At 39.5% G+C, this 14724-nt stretch overlaps 1 protein-coding gene across 1 annotated transcript in view; it reads left to right on the plus strand.

The window, feature by feature from the left end:
• The window catches only part of LOC133629829 (pyruvate dehydrogenase phosphatase regulatory subunit, mitochondrial-like), a 40479-nt gene that overhangs the window by 20003 nt on the left and 5752 nt on the right, over window positions 1–14724 (plus strand). The window contains exons 10-17 of the mRNA XM_062020868.1: window positions 5202–5326; window positions 5409–5564; window positions 6866–6999; window positions 9280–9428; window positions 9500–9612; window positions 9681–9775; window positions 9835–9924; window positions 9986–10168. Of these exons, the coding sequence (XP_061876852.1) occupies window positions 5202–5326; window positions 5409–5564; window positions 6866–6999; window positions 9280–9428; window positions 9500–9612; window positions 9681–9775; window positions 9835–9924; window positions 9986–10168 (1045 nt within the window). The remainder of the gene's footprint in view (window positions 1–5201; window positions 5327–5408; window positions 5565–6865; window positions 7000–9279; window positions 9429–9499; window positions 9613–9680; window positions 9776–9834; window positions 9925–9985; window positions 10169–14724) is intronic.

Genomic DNA, 14724 nt, shown 5'->3' on the forward strand with positions numbered 1-14724 from the left:
TATGGCACTTAGCCAGTGATGCGTTTACAGCCACACAAAAAGTCGGACAACTCCAACACCACACATAATGTTTAATTCCAGGTCGTTACACTATGATTTACCAATCAAATGTGTGCTTATTCTACTGTCATTTATTAAGAATCTTTAATTTATGAATAATAATCATGAAATGCTGTTCAGTGTTTCCCATAAACTGCCAAGATACCTGTGGCGGTGGGGGCGTGGCTATGGGCGTGACCACCATGACATCATTGATTAATTTGCATCATTTACTACAATATGATTTTCTCTAAAAAGGCTAAAAAAATCTATACTTACTAATTAATAATAACAGTTTTGTTTTAAACGTCCATCCATCCATTTTACAATATAATTACAACACTTTATGTACATATTTATATACAGATTTGAACAATAAGTTATTCACTGAAATATATTTATTAATTGTGGTTCTTACAAAAAATATATCTTATAAAAATATAAAAGCTGAAATGTCTCTTAAAGCTCTGCCCCTTTAATTAGTGCATACTAAATAATTTAACTTTAGCCTACTACTACAACCATATTATTTACCAGCAACATAAAGTGAAACAGAGGCAGAGGTGTCCTGCCACAGTCAGTAACAAATAAACAGAAAACAGTAGTGGTGGTAGATAGACACAAAGTTTCATCAAACATCTGATCCACTGAACAAAGAGCTCCAAAAATCTTGATCCTACACTTCTCTTTTGTAAAGTAAATCGGAACAGCCGATATGGGCATCTACATCAACTATATGATTTGCCTGAGAAGCTGGACAGGACAAAAATAAAAAAATAAAAAAAATAAATCTGTTTGTGGCGGCCTTAATTCTTTCGTGGCGGGCCGCAACAAATAAATGAATGTGTGGGAAACACTGCTGTTAGTATATTAAATAATTACAAATAAAAATATATTTTTTACAAACAGAAAGTTACAGGAATGTACACATGATCCCATGCTTACATCTCATTGTGCGACATGCGAATGTTTTAATGCGAACTAAATGCGACGTCTGAAAGGGGGAACACATTATTTCCAAAGCAGGAACTCCACCCGGACATACAATACTAGTACACAGCTCATAAAAAACAAAAAATGTTGTTATTGTCATTGTAAGTGGGCCAAAACACTTATATTAAAAAATAATGTTATGGAAATAACTGCTGTCATTTGATTATAATGACTGGTTATTTAGTCAGGTTTAGGAAAGGCGTGCTTTTTCTTTAAATCATAAATTACTCTGAGCTAGAACTACCTGTTCACTCTATGTACAAACTTAATGAACTTGTATTTACACAAAAATTATAAATATATACATACATATGCACACTGCACACATACATAGCCACACCATTACCACTAGTGATCATGGAAATTCTGATTGTGAGATTGTGGGGATCGAGAAAGTTTACGTTCACGCCGTGATCCCTGCAAGTAACCGCGCTGCTCTACTCCATGGCAACGCGGCGAAACAAAAAACTTTCAACTCGGGTACCCTCCCGTTCTGGCGTCCAGGGGCAGTCTGGGCGGAGATCTGGTAGCAACACTGCTGCCGGCCTCCAACCAAGAATACTGCAACTGAACGTTGAAGGGCTCACAGATGCCAAAACATCCGTCATCGAGCACATGGCCCACACCACCCAAGCCATGGTCATCCTCCTTCAGGAAACCCACCGCCCAACAGCGGACAAGCTAGCGATCACCAACTTCACGCTAGCTGGGTCAATCCTGAGCAAGAAGCATGGCCTTGCCACGTTTGTCCACAACGATCTGAGCTGGACCCTCGCCGATCGATCACCGGACAACTCCGAGATCGAGTGGCTGCGAGTGGACGTTGGCGACATCAAAATTGTCAACGTCTACAAACCACCACCCTCACAACTCACGCCAGTGTCACTGCCAGTGCTTGAACCACCGTGTGTATATGCTGGTGATTTCAACTGCCGGCATACACGGTGGGGATACAGTACCACCTCACCGAGCGGGGAAACTCTTTCTGACTGGGCAGAGCGCAACTCGCTCAACCTTCTCTACAACCCGAAGGGCCCAGCCAGCTTTCACTCCGCTCGGCATAACACTGACACGAACCCTGACCTGGCTTTCGTGAGTGTCGGTGTGGACACCCAGCTCCCCGACAGACGTGTTCTAGGAATGTTCCCCAGGTCGCAACACCGACCGTCGCTGATATCGGTGCCCGACCTCATGACAACAGTTCCGAGCGGACCGATGAAGCGATGGAACTTCCGGAAGGCCAATTGGAAACTCTATCGCCTCCATACCAACAAGTCCACACGGTGTCTCCCACCACCAGACACACCCAATGTGGACGAGGCATACCAGGACTTCTGTAGGGCACTAACATCTGCGGCCAAAAAAGCCATCCCACGCGGCCGGCGTAAGAACTACAAACCATGCTGGGATGGCGAGTGCGAGACCCTCTACAGCGCCTTCCTCCGGGCTCCCTATGGCCCGGAGGCTAACAATTCAGCCACTGCCCTTCTTTCCACTCTTGGAAGGAAGAGGCACCAGCGCTGGAAAGAGGCAGTCCACTCCATCGACTTCTCGCACACTAGCCGTATCGCGTGGAGCACTTTGAACAACTTGACTGGTAGGTCTGAGCGCGCACCCCGAACATGCCCCGTTACCGCAAATGCTATTGCAGCACAGGTTGTGAAAAACGGGGCATATACCGGGATAAATCGAGATTTTTCCCGGGCGGTGCGCCAGGAAACTGCAGACCTCTGGAGGACAACAACATCTAGCGAGTGTAACATCTCCGGTGAGTTTTCACCGGAGGAGTTCACAGCTGCCCTCCAGTATACCAAACCAGGCAAGTCTGCTGGGCCTGACAACATCTGCCCAGAACTCGTGCTCCACGCTGCCCCTGCAATGAAGTCCTGGCTGAGAGTTTTCCTGTCTTCTTGCCTGCGCCAACTCCGGATCCCCAGGATTTGGAGAAGGGCCACTGTTGTCGCTATCCCCAAGCCGAACAAGCCAAAGGATGACGTAACGAGCTACAGACCAATCTCGTTGCTCTGCGTCCCCTTTAAAGTCCTCGAGCGCCTGATTCACGCCCGTGTCGAGCCCATCATAGACCCCCACCTCCCCCGGGAGCAGGCGGGTTTTCGACGTGGGAAGTCCACGGTGGATCAGGTCGCCCTCCTTACCCAGGACATCGAGGACTGCTTTGAGGCGAAAAAGAAGGCCGGTGCCGTCTTCATAGACCTGACTGCTGCCTATGACACAGTCTGGCACCGCGGCCTCACCTGCAAACTTCTCCGCCTGCTTCCAGACAGGCACATGGTCAAAATGATCATGGAGCTTGTCTGGAACCGCAGCTTTACTCTCACCACCAGTAACGGAGATAAAAGCAGGTTGCGGCGCCTGAAAAATGGCGTCCCCCAGGGATCTGTCCTGGCTCCCCTCCTGTATAACACCTATACATACGACCTGCCTGCCACAGTCTCACGGAGGTTCGCATACGCAGACGATCTCGCGCTGCTGCACTCCGACAGGGACTGGCAGGCCTTGGAGGGAACTCTAAGCCAGGACATGGAGACTTTAGTGGCTTACCTCCATAACTGGAGATTGAAGCTCAGCGAATCCAAGACGGTGACACAAGCTTTCCACCTATACAATTGGGAAGCGGATCGTGAGATCAGGTTCGAGGTGCGGAAGCCGGATGGGGCTTCCCTTACCCTATGCCGGCCTCGTCCTACACCTGAAGACCCTCGCCCTGACCCTAAATACCTTGGGGTCACCCTGGACAGGTCGCTCACTTTCCGTAAACACCTCTTGGCAACACGCAAGAAACTCAACACCCGCGTCTCACTGCTGAGACGGTTGGTCGGGTCCGGTTGGGGTGCCGGGGCAAGAACTCTGCGAACAGCAGCACTTGCCCTGGTCTACTCAACTGCTGAGTACTGCGCACCTGTCTGGGCGCGCAGTGCTCACTCTAAACAACTTGATGTCCCGATCAACGAAGCCTTGCGTGTTATCACTGGATGCCTGCGCCCCACCCCTGTGGAGCTACTGCCCATCTTAGCAGGCATCCAACCCGCTGAGCTTCGTCGCCAAGGTGCTGTAGCAACTCTGGCGGGCCGGGCAAACATGGATGAGAACCACCTGCTCCATGAAAGGCTCACACTCTCCTCAGAGCCAACGCCCCGCCTCCCCTCCAGAGACCCACTGGTACCAGCCGCCCTGAAGCTCCTGCAGCAATGCAGTGACAACAACATCAGGGCGGCTCACTGGGCGAATCACAAATGGAGCACGGACCTGGAGCATACCATCTCCTCCAGACTCCGTGACTTCATACCTGACACCGGCTCAATACCAGGCCTCTCACTACCACGAGTGGCCTGGGTGAGGCTTAACCGCCTCCGAACTGGTGTCGGTCGCTTTCGCTCAAACATGTTCCAGTGGGGCTTAGCACCTAACGCGACGTGTGAGTGTGGCGCGGAGGAGCAGACTGCCGACCACGTGATCCTGCGTTGCCCGATTTATCGTGCTCCTAATGGTTTGCGTGGCCTGGCGGACCTGGATGACTGCTCGGTGACCTGGCTCACTTCTGTGTGTCCTGACATATGAACGGGAGGGCCCCCCGGGCCTGGGGTGGTAAAAGGCATAGACCCTCGGCCTCAGGTCCGGGTGCCGGAAAACAGCTGCCCATACGATGAAGATTGTGAGTTTATATTTGATTCTTTTTATGGGGACCTTTGAGTACTATTACAAGTTTATAACCTTACCCATGTTTGTTATGTGGTAGGTCTTTGTATTGCAGGCCTCAGTTTTTACTTTTTTTTCCACTGTATGTTTTATTGGTTGTTTAGTGTTTACCTTCGAGAACTAATAAAGTAACCTTACATAACCTGTACCGTCCAACGCTACATTATAATCTACAAAATCACACAAGGTGGATTCCAGCTGATACCGTATCAGAGGAGATCAACATCGGTATCGGCCAATGCACAAGGCTCCAATATCGCTATCATGTCGGAAGTGAAAACACCCTCATTTATACTAAAATAATAATTAATAATAAATGATTGAGGGAGCTCTGCCAACTATTCTGACAGTACAAAGTGAGAACAATACCAGAAACATCTTGTGGAAAGTCCTTCCAGAAAAAGGCTGACCACTTCTCACAATTGTGCTGTTGTCCGTCTGTGTGTTCCCAGGTACCTGGCCGAGTGGATGACCTACGGTTACCCCACCGCCAACGTCTGGCCGCTGGACATCAAGCGCTTCGGCAACCTGCAGAGCAGCCGCACGTTCCTGCGCCACCGAGTCATGGAAGTCATGCGTGAGTGTCCCCGCCATAGGACCAGGCTAATCGCACCTCTGCGCCAAGGTCCGTGTTCAGGGGAACTGTGTTTGTGTTCCAGCTCTGTTGTACGAATTGAAGGTCCCTCGCTGGGACTTCCAGACGGGGCGCCAGCTGAGGACCAGTCCGCTGTACGACCGACTGGACACGCAGGGGGCCCGCTGGATGGAGAAACACGGCTTTGAAAGACCCAAATATTTTGTTCCTCCAGGGAAAGGTACACATTACTGGTGCGGTACCCTTGTGCTGTCACAGACCTCCACTATATAGGGTGTCTCTAAAGTTTGGACTAATAATAATATACACATTAGAGATGTCCGATAATGGCTTTTTTGCCGATATTCCGATGTTGTCCAACTCTTAATTACCGATTCCTATATCAACCGATACCGATATATACAGTCGTGGAATTAACACATTATTATGCCTAATTTTGTTGTGATGCCCCGCTGGATGCATTAAACAATGTAACAAGGTTTTCCAAAATAAATCAACTCAAGTTATGGGAAAAAATGCCAACATGGCACTGCCATATTTATTATTGAAGTCACAAAGTGCATTATTTTTTTTTAACATGCCTCAAAACAGCAGCTTAGAATTTGGGACATGCGCTCCCTGAGAAAGCATGAGGAGGTTGAGGTGGGGTGTATATTGTAGCGTCCCGGAAGAGGTAGTGCTGCAAGGGGTTCTGGGTATTTGTTCTGTTGTGTTTATGTTGTGTTACGGTGCGGATGTTCTCCCGAAATGTGTTTGTCATTCTTGTTTGGTGTGGGTTCACAGTGTGGCGCATATTTGTAACAGTGTTAAAGTTGTTTATACGGGCACCCTCAGCGTGACCTGTATGGCTGTTGACCAAGTATGCTTGGCATTCCCTTGTGTGTGTGAAAAGCCGTAGATATTATGTGATTGGGTCGGCACGCAAAGGCAGTGCCTTTAAGGTTTATTGGCGCTCTGTACTTCTCCCTACGTCCGTGTACAGCGGCGTTTTAAAAAGTCATGAATTTTACTTTTTGAAACCGATACCGATAATTTCCGATATTACATTTTAAAGCATTTATCGGCAGTCCGATATTATCGGACATCTCTAATATTTAGCTATAAAAATGCCTTTTCTGATTAAATTACTGGGTGTGTTGATTCTCCCAGTCGGGACAAATACAGTCCCGTAGACATTCTGAGTGCCTGCAAGTCCGCACTCGGGGCAGGATTACTGGTGAGCTGCAGCAGATAGTGAAAGTAAAGTGGCTGCTCCTTTTAAATGTTGTGTTTCAACTTCTTCTTCTGGGCTGCACTTCCAGCCATTTTTGATGGAGGAAATATGCTAACAGCTGATCACCATGAACAAACTCTAATTAATCACCATCATATAATCACGCAGCCCTAATTTTTTATTGCTAATATTATTTACTATATTAGATTAACCTTTTCTTGTATTTTTGAATAATTGTAAGACATATTTTTGCCAATGCGTCCAGACTTTAGGAGACTCTGTAAATTCTTGTCTGCACATCCCCGCAGATCTTCTGTCCCTGGACCAGAGCAAAACCTTCTACAAGCCCGACTGGTTCGACATCGTCGGCGCCGAGGTGAAGTGCTGCAAGGAGGCGGTCTGCGTCATCGACATGTCGTCCTTCACCAAGTTCGAACTGACCGTAAGTACAGAGTATACCGGTATTAGGATAGTACCGTGATACTATATTCGGTACTACAGTGTTTCCCATAAACTGCCAAGATACCTGGGGCGGTGGTGGCGTGGCTATGGGCGTGGTCACCATGACATCATCGAGTAATTTGCATAATTTACTACAATGATATGATTTTCTCTAAAAAGGCTAAAAAAATGTATACTTACTAATTAATAATAGTTTTGTTTTAAACGTCCATCCATCCATCCATTTTACAATATAATTACAACACTTTATGTACATATTTATATACAGATTTGAACAATAAGTTATTCACTGAAATATATTTATTAATTGTGGTTCTTACAAAAAATATATATTATGAAATATAAAAGCTAAAATGTCTCTTAAAGCTCTGCCCCTTTAATTAGTGCATACTAAATAATTTAACTTTAGCCTACTACTACAACCATATTATTTACCAGCAACATAAAGTGAAACAGAGGCAGAGGTGTCCTGCCACAGTCAATAACAAATAAACAGAAAACAGTAGTGGTCAAATACAAATAAGGCAACAAGAGAAGTATCCTACACTTCTCTTTTGTAAATTAAATCTGAACAGCCTATATGGGCATCTACATCAACTATATGATTTGCCTGAGAAGCTGGACAGGACAAAAAAAAACAAAAAAACATTTATTTTATTTTATTTGTGGCGGACGTAATTCTTTCGTGGCGGGCCGCCACAAATAAATGAATGTGTGGGAAACACTGTACTATACCGCCTCTAAAAAGTACCAGTCCACCACCCCCTTCCCCCCGTCTTCGTCACGTCGTGTCATTGCTGGTTTTACGAGCAGAGGAGCATGTTCGGCAGCGCACAATCACGGAGTACTTACAAGCAGACAGTGTGTAGACAGAAAAGGGAGAACGGGTGCATTTTGGCCTAAAAACTAAAAATAAAGGTGAAGCTATAACACTGAAACGCCCTCAGGAAGAGGTGCTTTAAGACATGATTAAAGTCCATCCGCAGTCTGCAGTGTTTTAGCTACTACTAAATCACTAATCCTCCTCGTCTCCATGGCAACAAATAAAGTAAGTTCTTACAAGTATCATTATCACTGCAGGACGAGGAATAGCTAAACATGCTTCACTACACACCTTAGCTCACCGGCGTCACAATGTAAACCAACGCCATTGGTGGATCTACACCTAACATCCACTGTAATGATACCAAGTACAGGAGCGTATCTAGTCGATACTGCTATGATTACATCAATATTTTTGGCATCACAACATCTTTCGTTTTAAAAAAATGTTCATAAACTCAGGAAATATGTCCCTGGACACATGAGGGCTATGAATATGACCAATGTATGATCCTGTAACTACTTGGTATCGCATCGATACCTAAATTTGCGGTATTTTCCAAAACTAATGTGAAGTATCCAAACAACAGAAGAATAAGTGATTATTACATTTTAACAGAAGTGTAGATAGAACACGTTAAAAGAGAAAGTAAGCAGATATTAACAGTAAATGAACAAGTAGATTAATAATTAATTTTCTACCACTTGTCATTAATGATGTTGACTAAATAATAAAATGATAAATGACACAATATGTTACTGCACACATCAGCAGAAAAATTAGGAGCCTTTGTTTGTTTACTTAGTACTAGAGGTTCCGCAGCCTCCGAAGCAGAACCTCCAGGTTCTGTAACAGCTTCTTCCCTCAGGCCGTAAGACTCTTGAACGCATCATAATAATCCCCTCAATTCCCCCCAAAAATGGATTAACTCACTGGAATGTAAAGACAATACAACATACATCCATAAACCTGGATGCATATGCAAAAGTGCAATATATTTATCTGTACAGTAATCTATTTATTTATATCTGAACCTTATTGCTTTTTTTTTATCCTGCACTACCATGAGCTAATGCAACGAAATGTCGTTCTTATCTGTACTGTAAAGTTCAAATTTGAATGACAATAAAAAGGAAGTCTATAAGTCTAAAAGACAAGTTGTCTAGTATGTTCACTATTTTATTAAAGGACAAACTTGCAATAAGAATGTACCGTAAGATTAAAAAATAAAGCCAATAATGCAATTTTTTGTGGTCCCCTTTATTTAGAAAGGTACCGAAGAGTATGGAAATACATTTTGGTACCGGTACCAAAATATTGGTATCTGGACAACTCTAGTACAGAGTCTCCTTAACAGCCGTGGCTGTAGGCAACCTCCCGACGGCAGATTTTGTAGTTCCTCGCGACGACTCATAAAGTTTCCCCCTGTTGTCGCAGTCCTCCGGCGGCGAGGCCCTGGAGCTGCTGCAGCACCTGTGCGCCAACGACCCGGACGTCCCGGTGGGCCACATCGTCCACACGGGCATGCTGAACGAGCGCGGCGGCTACGAGAACGACTGCAGCGTGGTGCGCATCAGCAAGAACAGGTGGGGACACGCCTCCGGTTGGCACGGTCAGGACGCCATCCCATCGCGGTCTCTCCCCCCTCCTCCCGCAGCTTCTTCATCATCTCCCCGACGGACCAGCAGGTGCACTGTTGGTACTGGATCAAGAAGCACATGCCCAGCGACCCACACCTCCACCTAGAGGACGTCAGCTGGAAGTACACCGGTAAGCTTTTATTTATTCCCAAACACGTCAGGTTTTTTTTGTTTGTTTTCTTCCTCGGTTTGTCCCAGCCCTGAATCTGATCGGACCTCGTGCCATGGACGTCCTGGCGGAGCTTTCCTACGTCTCCATGACGCCGGACCACTTTCCGTCCATGTTCTGCAAGGTGGGGAACTCCCGGGAACGTCTTTGCCTTGCAGGAATCCTGACTTGTCGCGTTTGCAGGAAATGAGCGTGGGCTACGCTAACGGCATCCGAGTGATGAGCATGACGCACACGGGCGAGCCGGGCTTCATGCTCTACATCCCCATCGAGGTGAGACGACTTCTTCCCCAAGCTCCGTCGCCCTCACGCGGACATCTCTTCCCCCCCGCAGTACGCGCTGCACGTGTACAACGAGGTCATGTCGGTGGGGCAGAAGTACGGCATCCGCACCGCCGGCTATTACGCCCTGCGGAGCCTCCGCATCGAGAAGTTCTTTGCCTTCTGGGGTCAAGACTTGGACGCCTTCACCACGCCGCTGGAGTGCGGACGCGAGTTCAGGGTCAAGTTTGATAAGGTGCGTCTCCACTTGCACCTTCTTCGTCTCACCAACACTAAATATCTCCCATCATTTATTTCAATGATTATTATTATTATTGTAACTTTGTGTTGATTTGATTTTATAAATGTGGAAGTGCATTTTTGGCCATTTAATATTAATACTAAAAAAAATATGATTTAAAATAAATAGATGAACCATGTTCCAACTTCAGTACTAAGAAATTATATATACATAATGATAAATAATGAATATTCATGTACAGTGGGAAAAAAAGTATTTAGTCAGCCACCCATTGACAATCAATGGGTGGCTGACTAAATACTTTTTTGCCCCACTGTATATTTATAATTCAATTATATGTATTTATATATTATTAGATTTTATAAAATAGTTTTTATTTTAAATACCTATAAATAATTATATTATACATAATCATAATTAATCATATATATATATATATTTGAATTATTATTATATTAAATAGTATGTATTTCAAATTATATATAATTATAAATATTTATATATATTTATATATTATCATTTTATTATATAAAACAGTATACATTTTAAATATTCATAATATTATATTATTTTGTGATTTACATTAGTTTTTTTTAACATTGTTTACAAACACAGCCTCTTGGGAAACTGCAGGTTGTTGTTGAGGGTTACATTTTTTTTTTAAAAAGTCCGTTTTTGAGGATTAAAAAATTACACACCTTCTTTGTCTCACCAACACTAAATATCTCCCATCATTTATTTCAATGATCTTTATTATTATTATTGTAACTTTGTGTTGACTTGATTTTATAAATGTGGAAGTGTATTTTTTGGCCATTTAATATTAATACTAAAAAAAATTATGATTTAAAATAAATACATGAACCATGTTCCAACTTCAGTACTAAGAAATTATATATACATAATTATAAACAATTAATATTTGTCTATTTAATGATATATATTTATATATTAGGTTTTATAAAATAGTTTTTATTTTAAATACCTATAAATAATAACTATACATAATCATAATTTATCATATATATATTTAAATTATTATTATATTAAATAGTATGTATTTCAAATTATATATAATTATAAATATTTATATATATTTATATATTATCATTTTATTATATAAAACCGTATACATTTTAAATATTCATAATTTTATATTATTTTGTGATTTACATTAGTTTTTTTTTAACATTGTTTACAAACACAGCCTCTTGGGGAACTGCAGGTTGTTATTGAGGGTTAAAAAAAAAAAAAGCCCGTTTTTGAGGATTAAAAAATTACACTCCTTCTTCGTCTCACCAACACAAAATATCTCCCATCTTTTATTGCAATGATTATTATTATTATTGTAACTTTGTGTTGATTTGATTTTATAAATGTGGAACTGCATTTTTGGCCATTCAATATTAATACTAAAAAAATTATGATTTAAAATGAATAGATGAACCATGTTCCAACTTCAGTACTAAGAAATGTTGAAATTAGAATTTTTCCCATACTAGGAATTTATTCTCATAAATTATAATGCTTATTAGATACTATATTATAAATTATTATTACTCTGCATATGTATTTTAACACTGCTTTTAATATTGTTATTGTACTTTATGTAATATTATTACACTACACATTGTTTTCAATAACTTTTTCTTCTTATTTGTCATAATTTCCACCCATATTTTCAATTTATTGTAATAAAATTACACTTTCGACACATTTTACATAAGTATATTATTACACTGCATATATATTCTCACACTACATTTATTATTATTATTATCATTCTTGATGTATTATTAATAGTATACTACATGTTTTTAAATGACTTTTTTTTTCTATATTGTCATAATTTCCACCCATATTTTCAATTTATTGTAATACAATTACACTTTCGACACATTTTTACATAAGTATATTATTATTACACTGCATATATATTCTCACTCTACATTTATTATTATTGTCATACGTGATGTATTATTATTAGTACACTACAATTTTAAAAAAAAACTTTTTCTTCTTCTATATTCTCATAATTTCTCCCCATGTTTCAAATGTATTCTTATCAAATTAAATTTTTGACATATTTTTTTCACATGACTTTTTTCATGTCATCAGGTAATTTATTTCTGTATTATAAATTCATTTTCATAGAATTATCCTTTGTTGTATTATCAATACAACTATTCCATAAAAAAATATTACACATGATTTTTTTTCCCACAACACAAATTCTACAGTTTTTTTTTTTCTTAAATGAAGACTTTTTTTTCCTCTTTTAAAAATAATTATTTTGCGAGATTAGAAGAAAGAAATATGACATAACTCTCCTAAGTATATTATGACTGTTTTTTTGGCATCCACTTGTGTCATAAAATGGCTTCTTCTTATTTCTAAAATGTTTTTTTCTCATGATTATTTTCAATATATGATATTATTTACTTATAATATTACAACATTTTTTCAATAAGCTGAAAAATGTTTCCATATTTTTTTATTAACTTTTTCTCGTAATAAGTTTTTTTCTCTAACAAATATTTGTCATCAGTGGTCATTTACAGTATTATGAATATTACTTTGTGTTGATTTGATTTTATGTATATTTTATTGCATGTTTTCCAAAAATGTTTGACCATTTAATATTTATACTAATGATTAAAAAAACAGATGAATCATGTTCAATATTAAACATTTATCAAATTTGAATTTTCCACACACTACAAATGTATTGTCATTAAATAATGCTTATTCGATACCAACTTTATTTATAAAATAAACACTGTATATTGTTATTGTATTACACTGCATGTATATTCTCACACTACATTTCACATTGCAACATACTTTATATATTGATAATAAACCTAAGATGTTTCTTCCGTATTGTCATCATTCCCCCCGCACTTCAAATTTATTCCAATAAAGTTACACTTTAGACATAAAATTTAGAAAATTATTTTTCATGTCATCAGAAGTTATTTATTTCTGTATCATAAATTAATTTTGTATAGAATTCTCCTTTGTTGTATCATTACAACCGTTCCATTCCAAAAAAAATAAAAATATTACACATAAAAAAAGAATAGGCTGGATGGATAATACACATTACACAGTTTACATCTATCCATCCATTTCTACCGCTTGTCTGTTCGGGGTCGCGGTGGGTGCTGGAGCCTACCTCAGCTGCATTCGTATACAGTTATTTTTTAATCAGCTTTTTCCTCCTTTTTAAAAAATGTGACCCAATTCTCCTGAAATAATTATTTTCACTGTTATGACCGTTATTTATTTTTTTAGCATTCACTCGTGTCGTACAATTACTATTTGTAAATTAAATAACTTTTTCTTGTAATTAGTTTTTTTTTTCAATAACTAATATTTGTCATCAGAGGTAATTTATTATCTGTATTATAAATTAATTTTCATAAAATTCATTACAACTATTTCATTTAAAAAAATAATACATGAAAAAATATATATTTTCCATTTGCCATCAAATTTTTTTTAATAGACTTTTTTTCCTCTTTAAAAATAATAATTTTGCAATATCAGAAGAAAAAGATATGACCTGATTCTCCTTGAATATATATATATATATATTTTTACTATGACTGTTTGTGTTTGCATTGACTCATGAGATGACCAAACTTTGTCTTGTCTTCTTCGTTACTTTACCATTATCCAGCACCATCTGCTGGTCACATTGTGTATCACAGTCAGTTGAGCTGCACATCATGACACGTAATCGATCGTATGTCACTCAAAAGTGCAGATTTTAAGCATCGGAATAATTTCTATGGTTTGAAAACATCCAGCGGGCTGCAGTAAAATGTTAATTATGTGGTATTAAGCCCATGTGGCTCAATTAACTGCCCTTTTTATGCTGTTTTGCAAGTCCCGTGACTTCACACTTGACACCTCATTGGCTGGTTCTGAGACAGGATTGATTGCTTTATTTTTTATTGACTTTTAATTACCACTTCTTATTCCTGTTTTTGCCATGAATATTATTTTTACTAATGAGATTATATCCTTATGATATTACACAATTATTTTAATAAGACGACTTGTTTGTTTCTGTATTATTTTTTAAAAAACTTTTTCTCGTAATGAGTTTTTTCCCCCATCGGAGGTAATTTATTTCTGTATTATAAATCAATTTTCACAGAATGCTTTGTTATATAATTACAACTATTCAATCTAAAAAATAACACACATAAAATATATATTTTTCATTTTCCACAATTTATTTTGTTTTAATGAATACTTTTTTACTTCTTAAAAAAATATTATTTAGCAATATTAGAAGAATAAGATATTACACAATTCTCCTTAAATGTATTAATTTTTTAATAGTATGACTGTTCTTTTTTTTGCATTCACTCGTGTCATTCTACTATTACTTATGTCTGTTTTTCCATTATTCTTTTCCATTATTCTTATTAATTTTAATAAGATGACTTGTTTGTTTCCATATTAATTTTGAAATAGTTTTTTTTCCCCAATTACAAACATGTCATCAAAGGTAATTTTTTTTCTGTATTTTAAAT

Source organism: Entelurus aequoreus, linkage group LG02 (assembly GCF_033978785.1).
Source record: "Entelurus aequoreus isolate RoL-2023_Sb linkage group LG02, RoL_Eaeq_v1.1, whole genome shotgun sequence".
In the NCBI taxonomy this organism is placed as follows: domain Eukaryota; kingdom Metazoa; phylum Chordata; class Actinopteri; order Syngnathiformes; family Syngnathidae; genus Entelurus; species Entelurus aequoreus.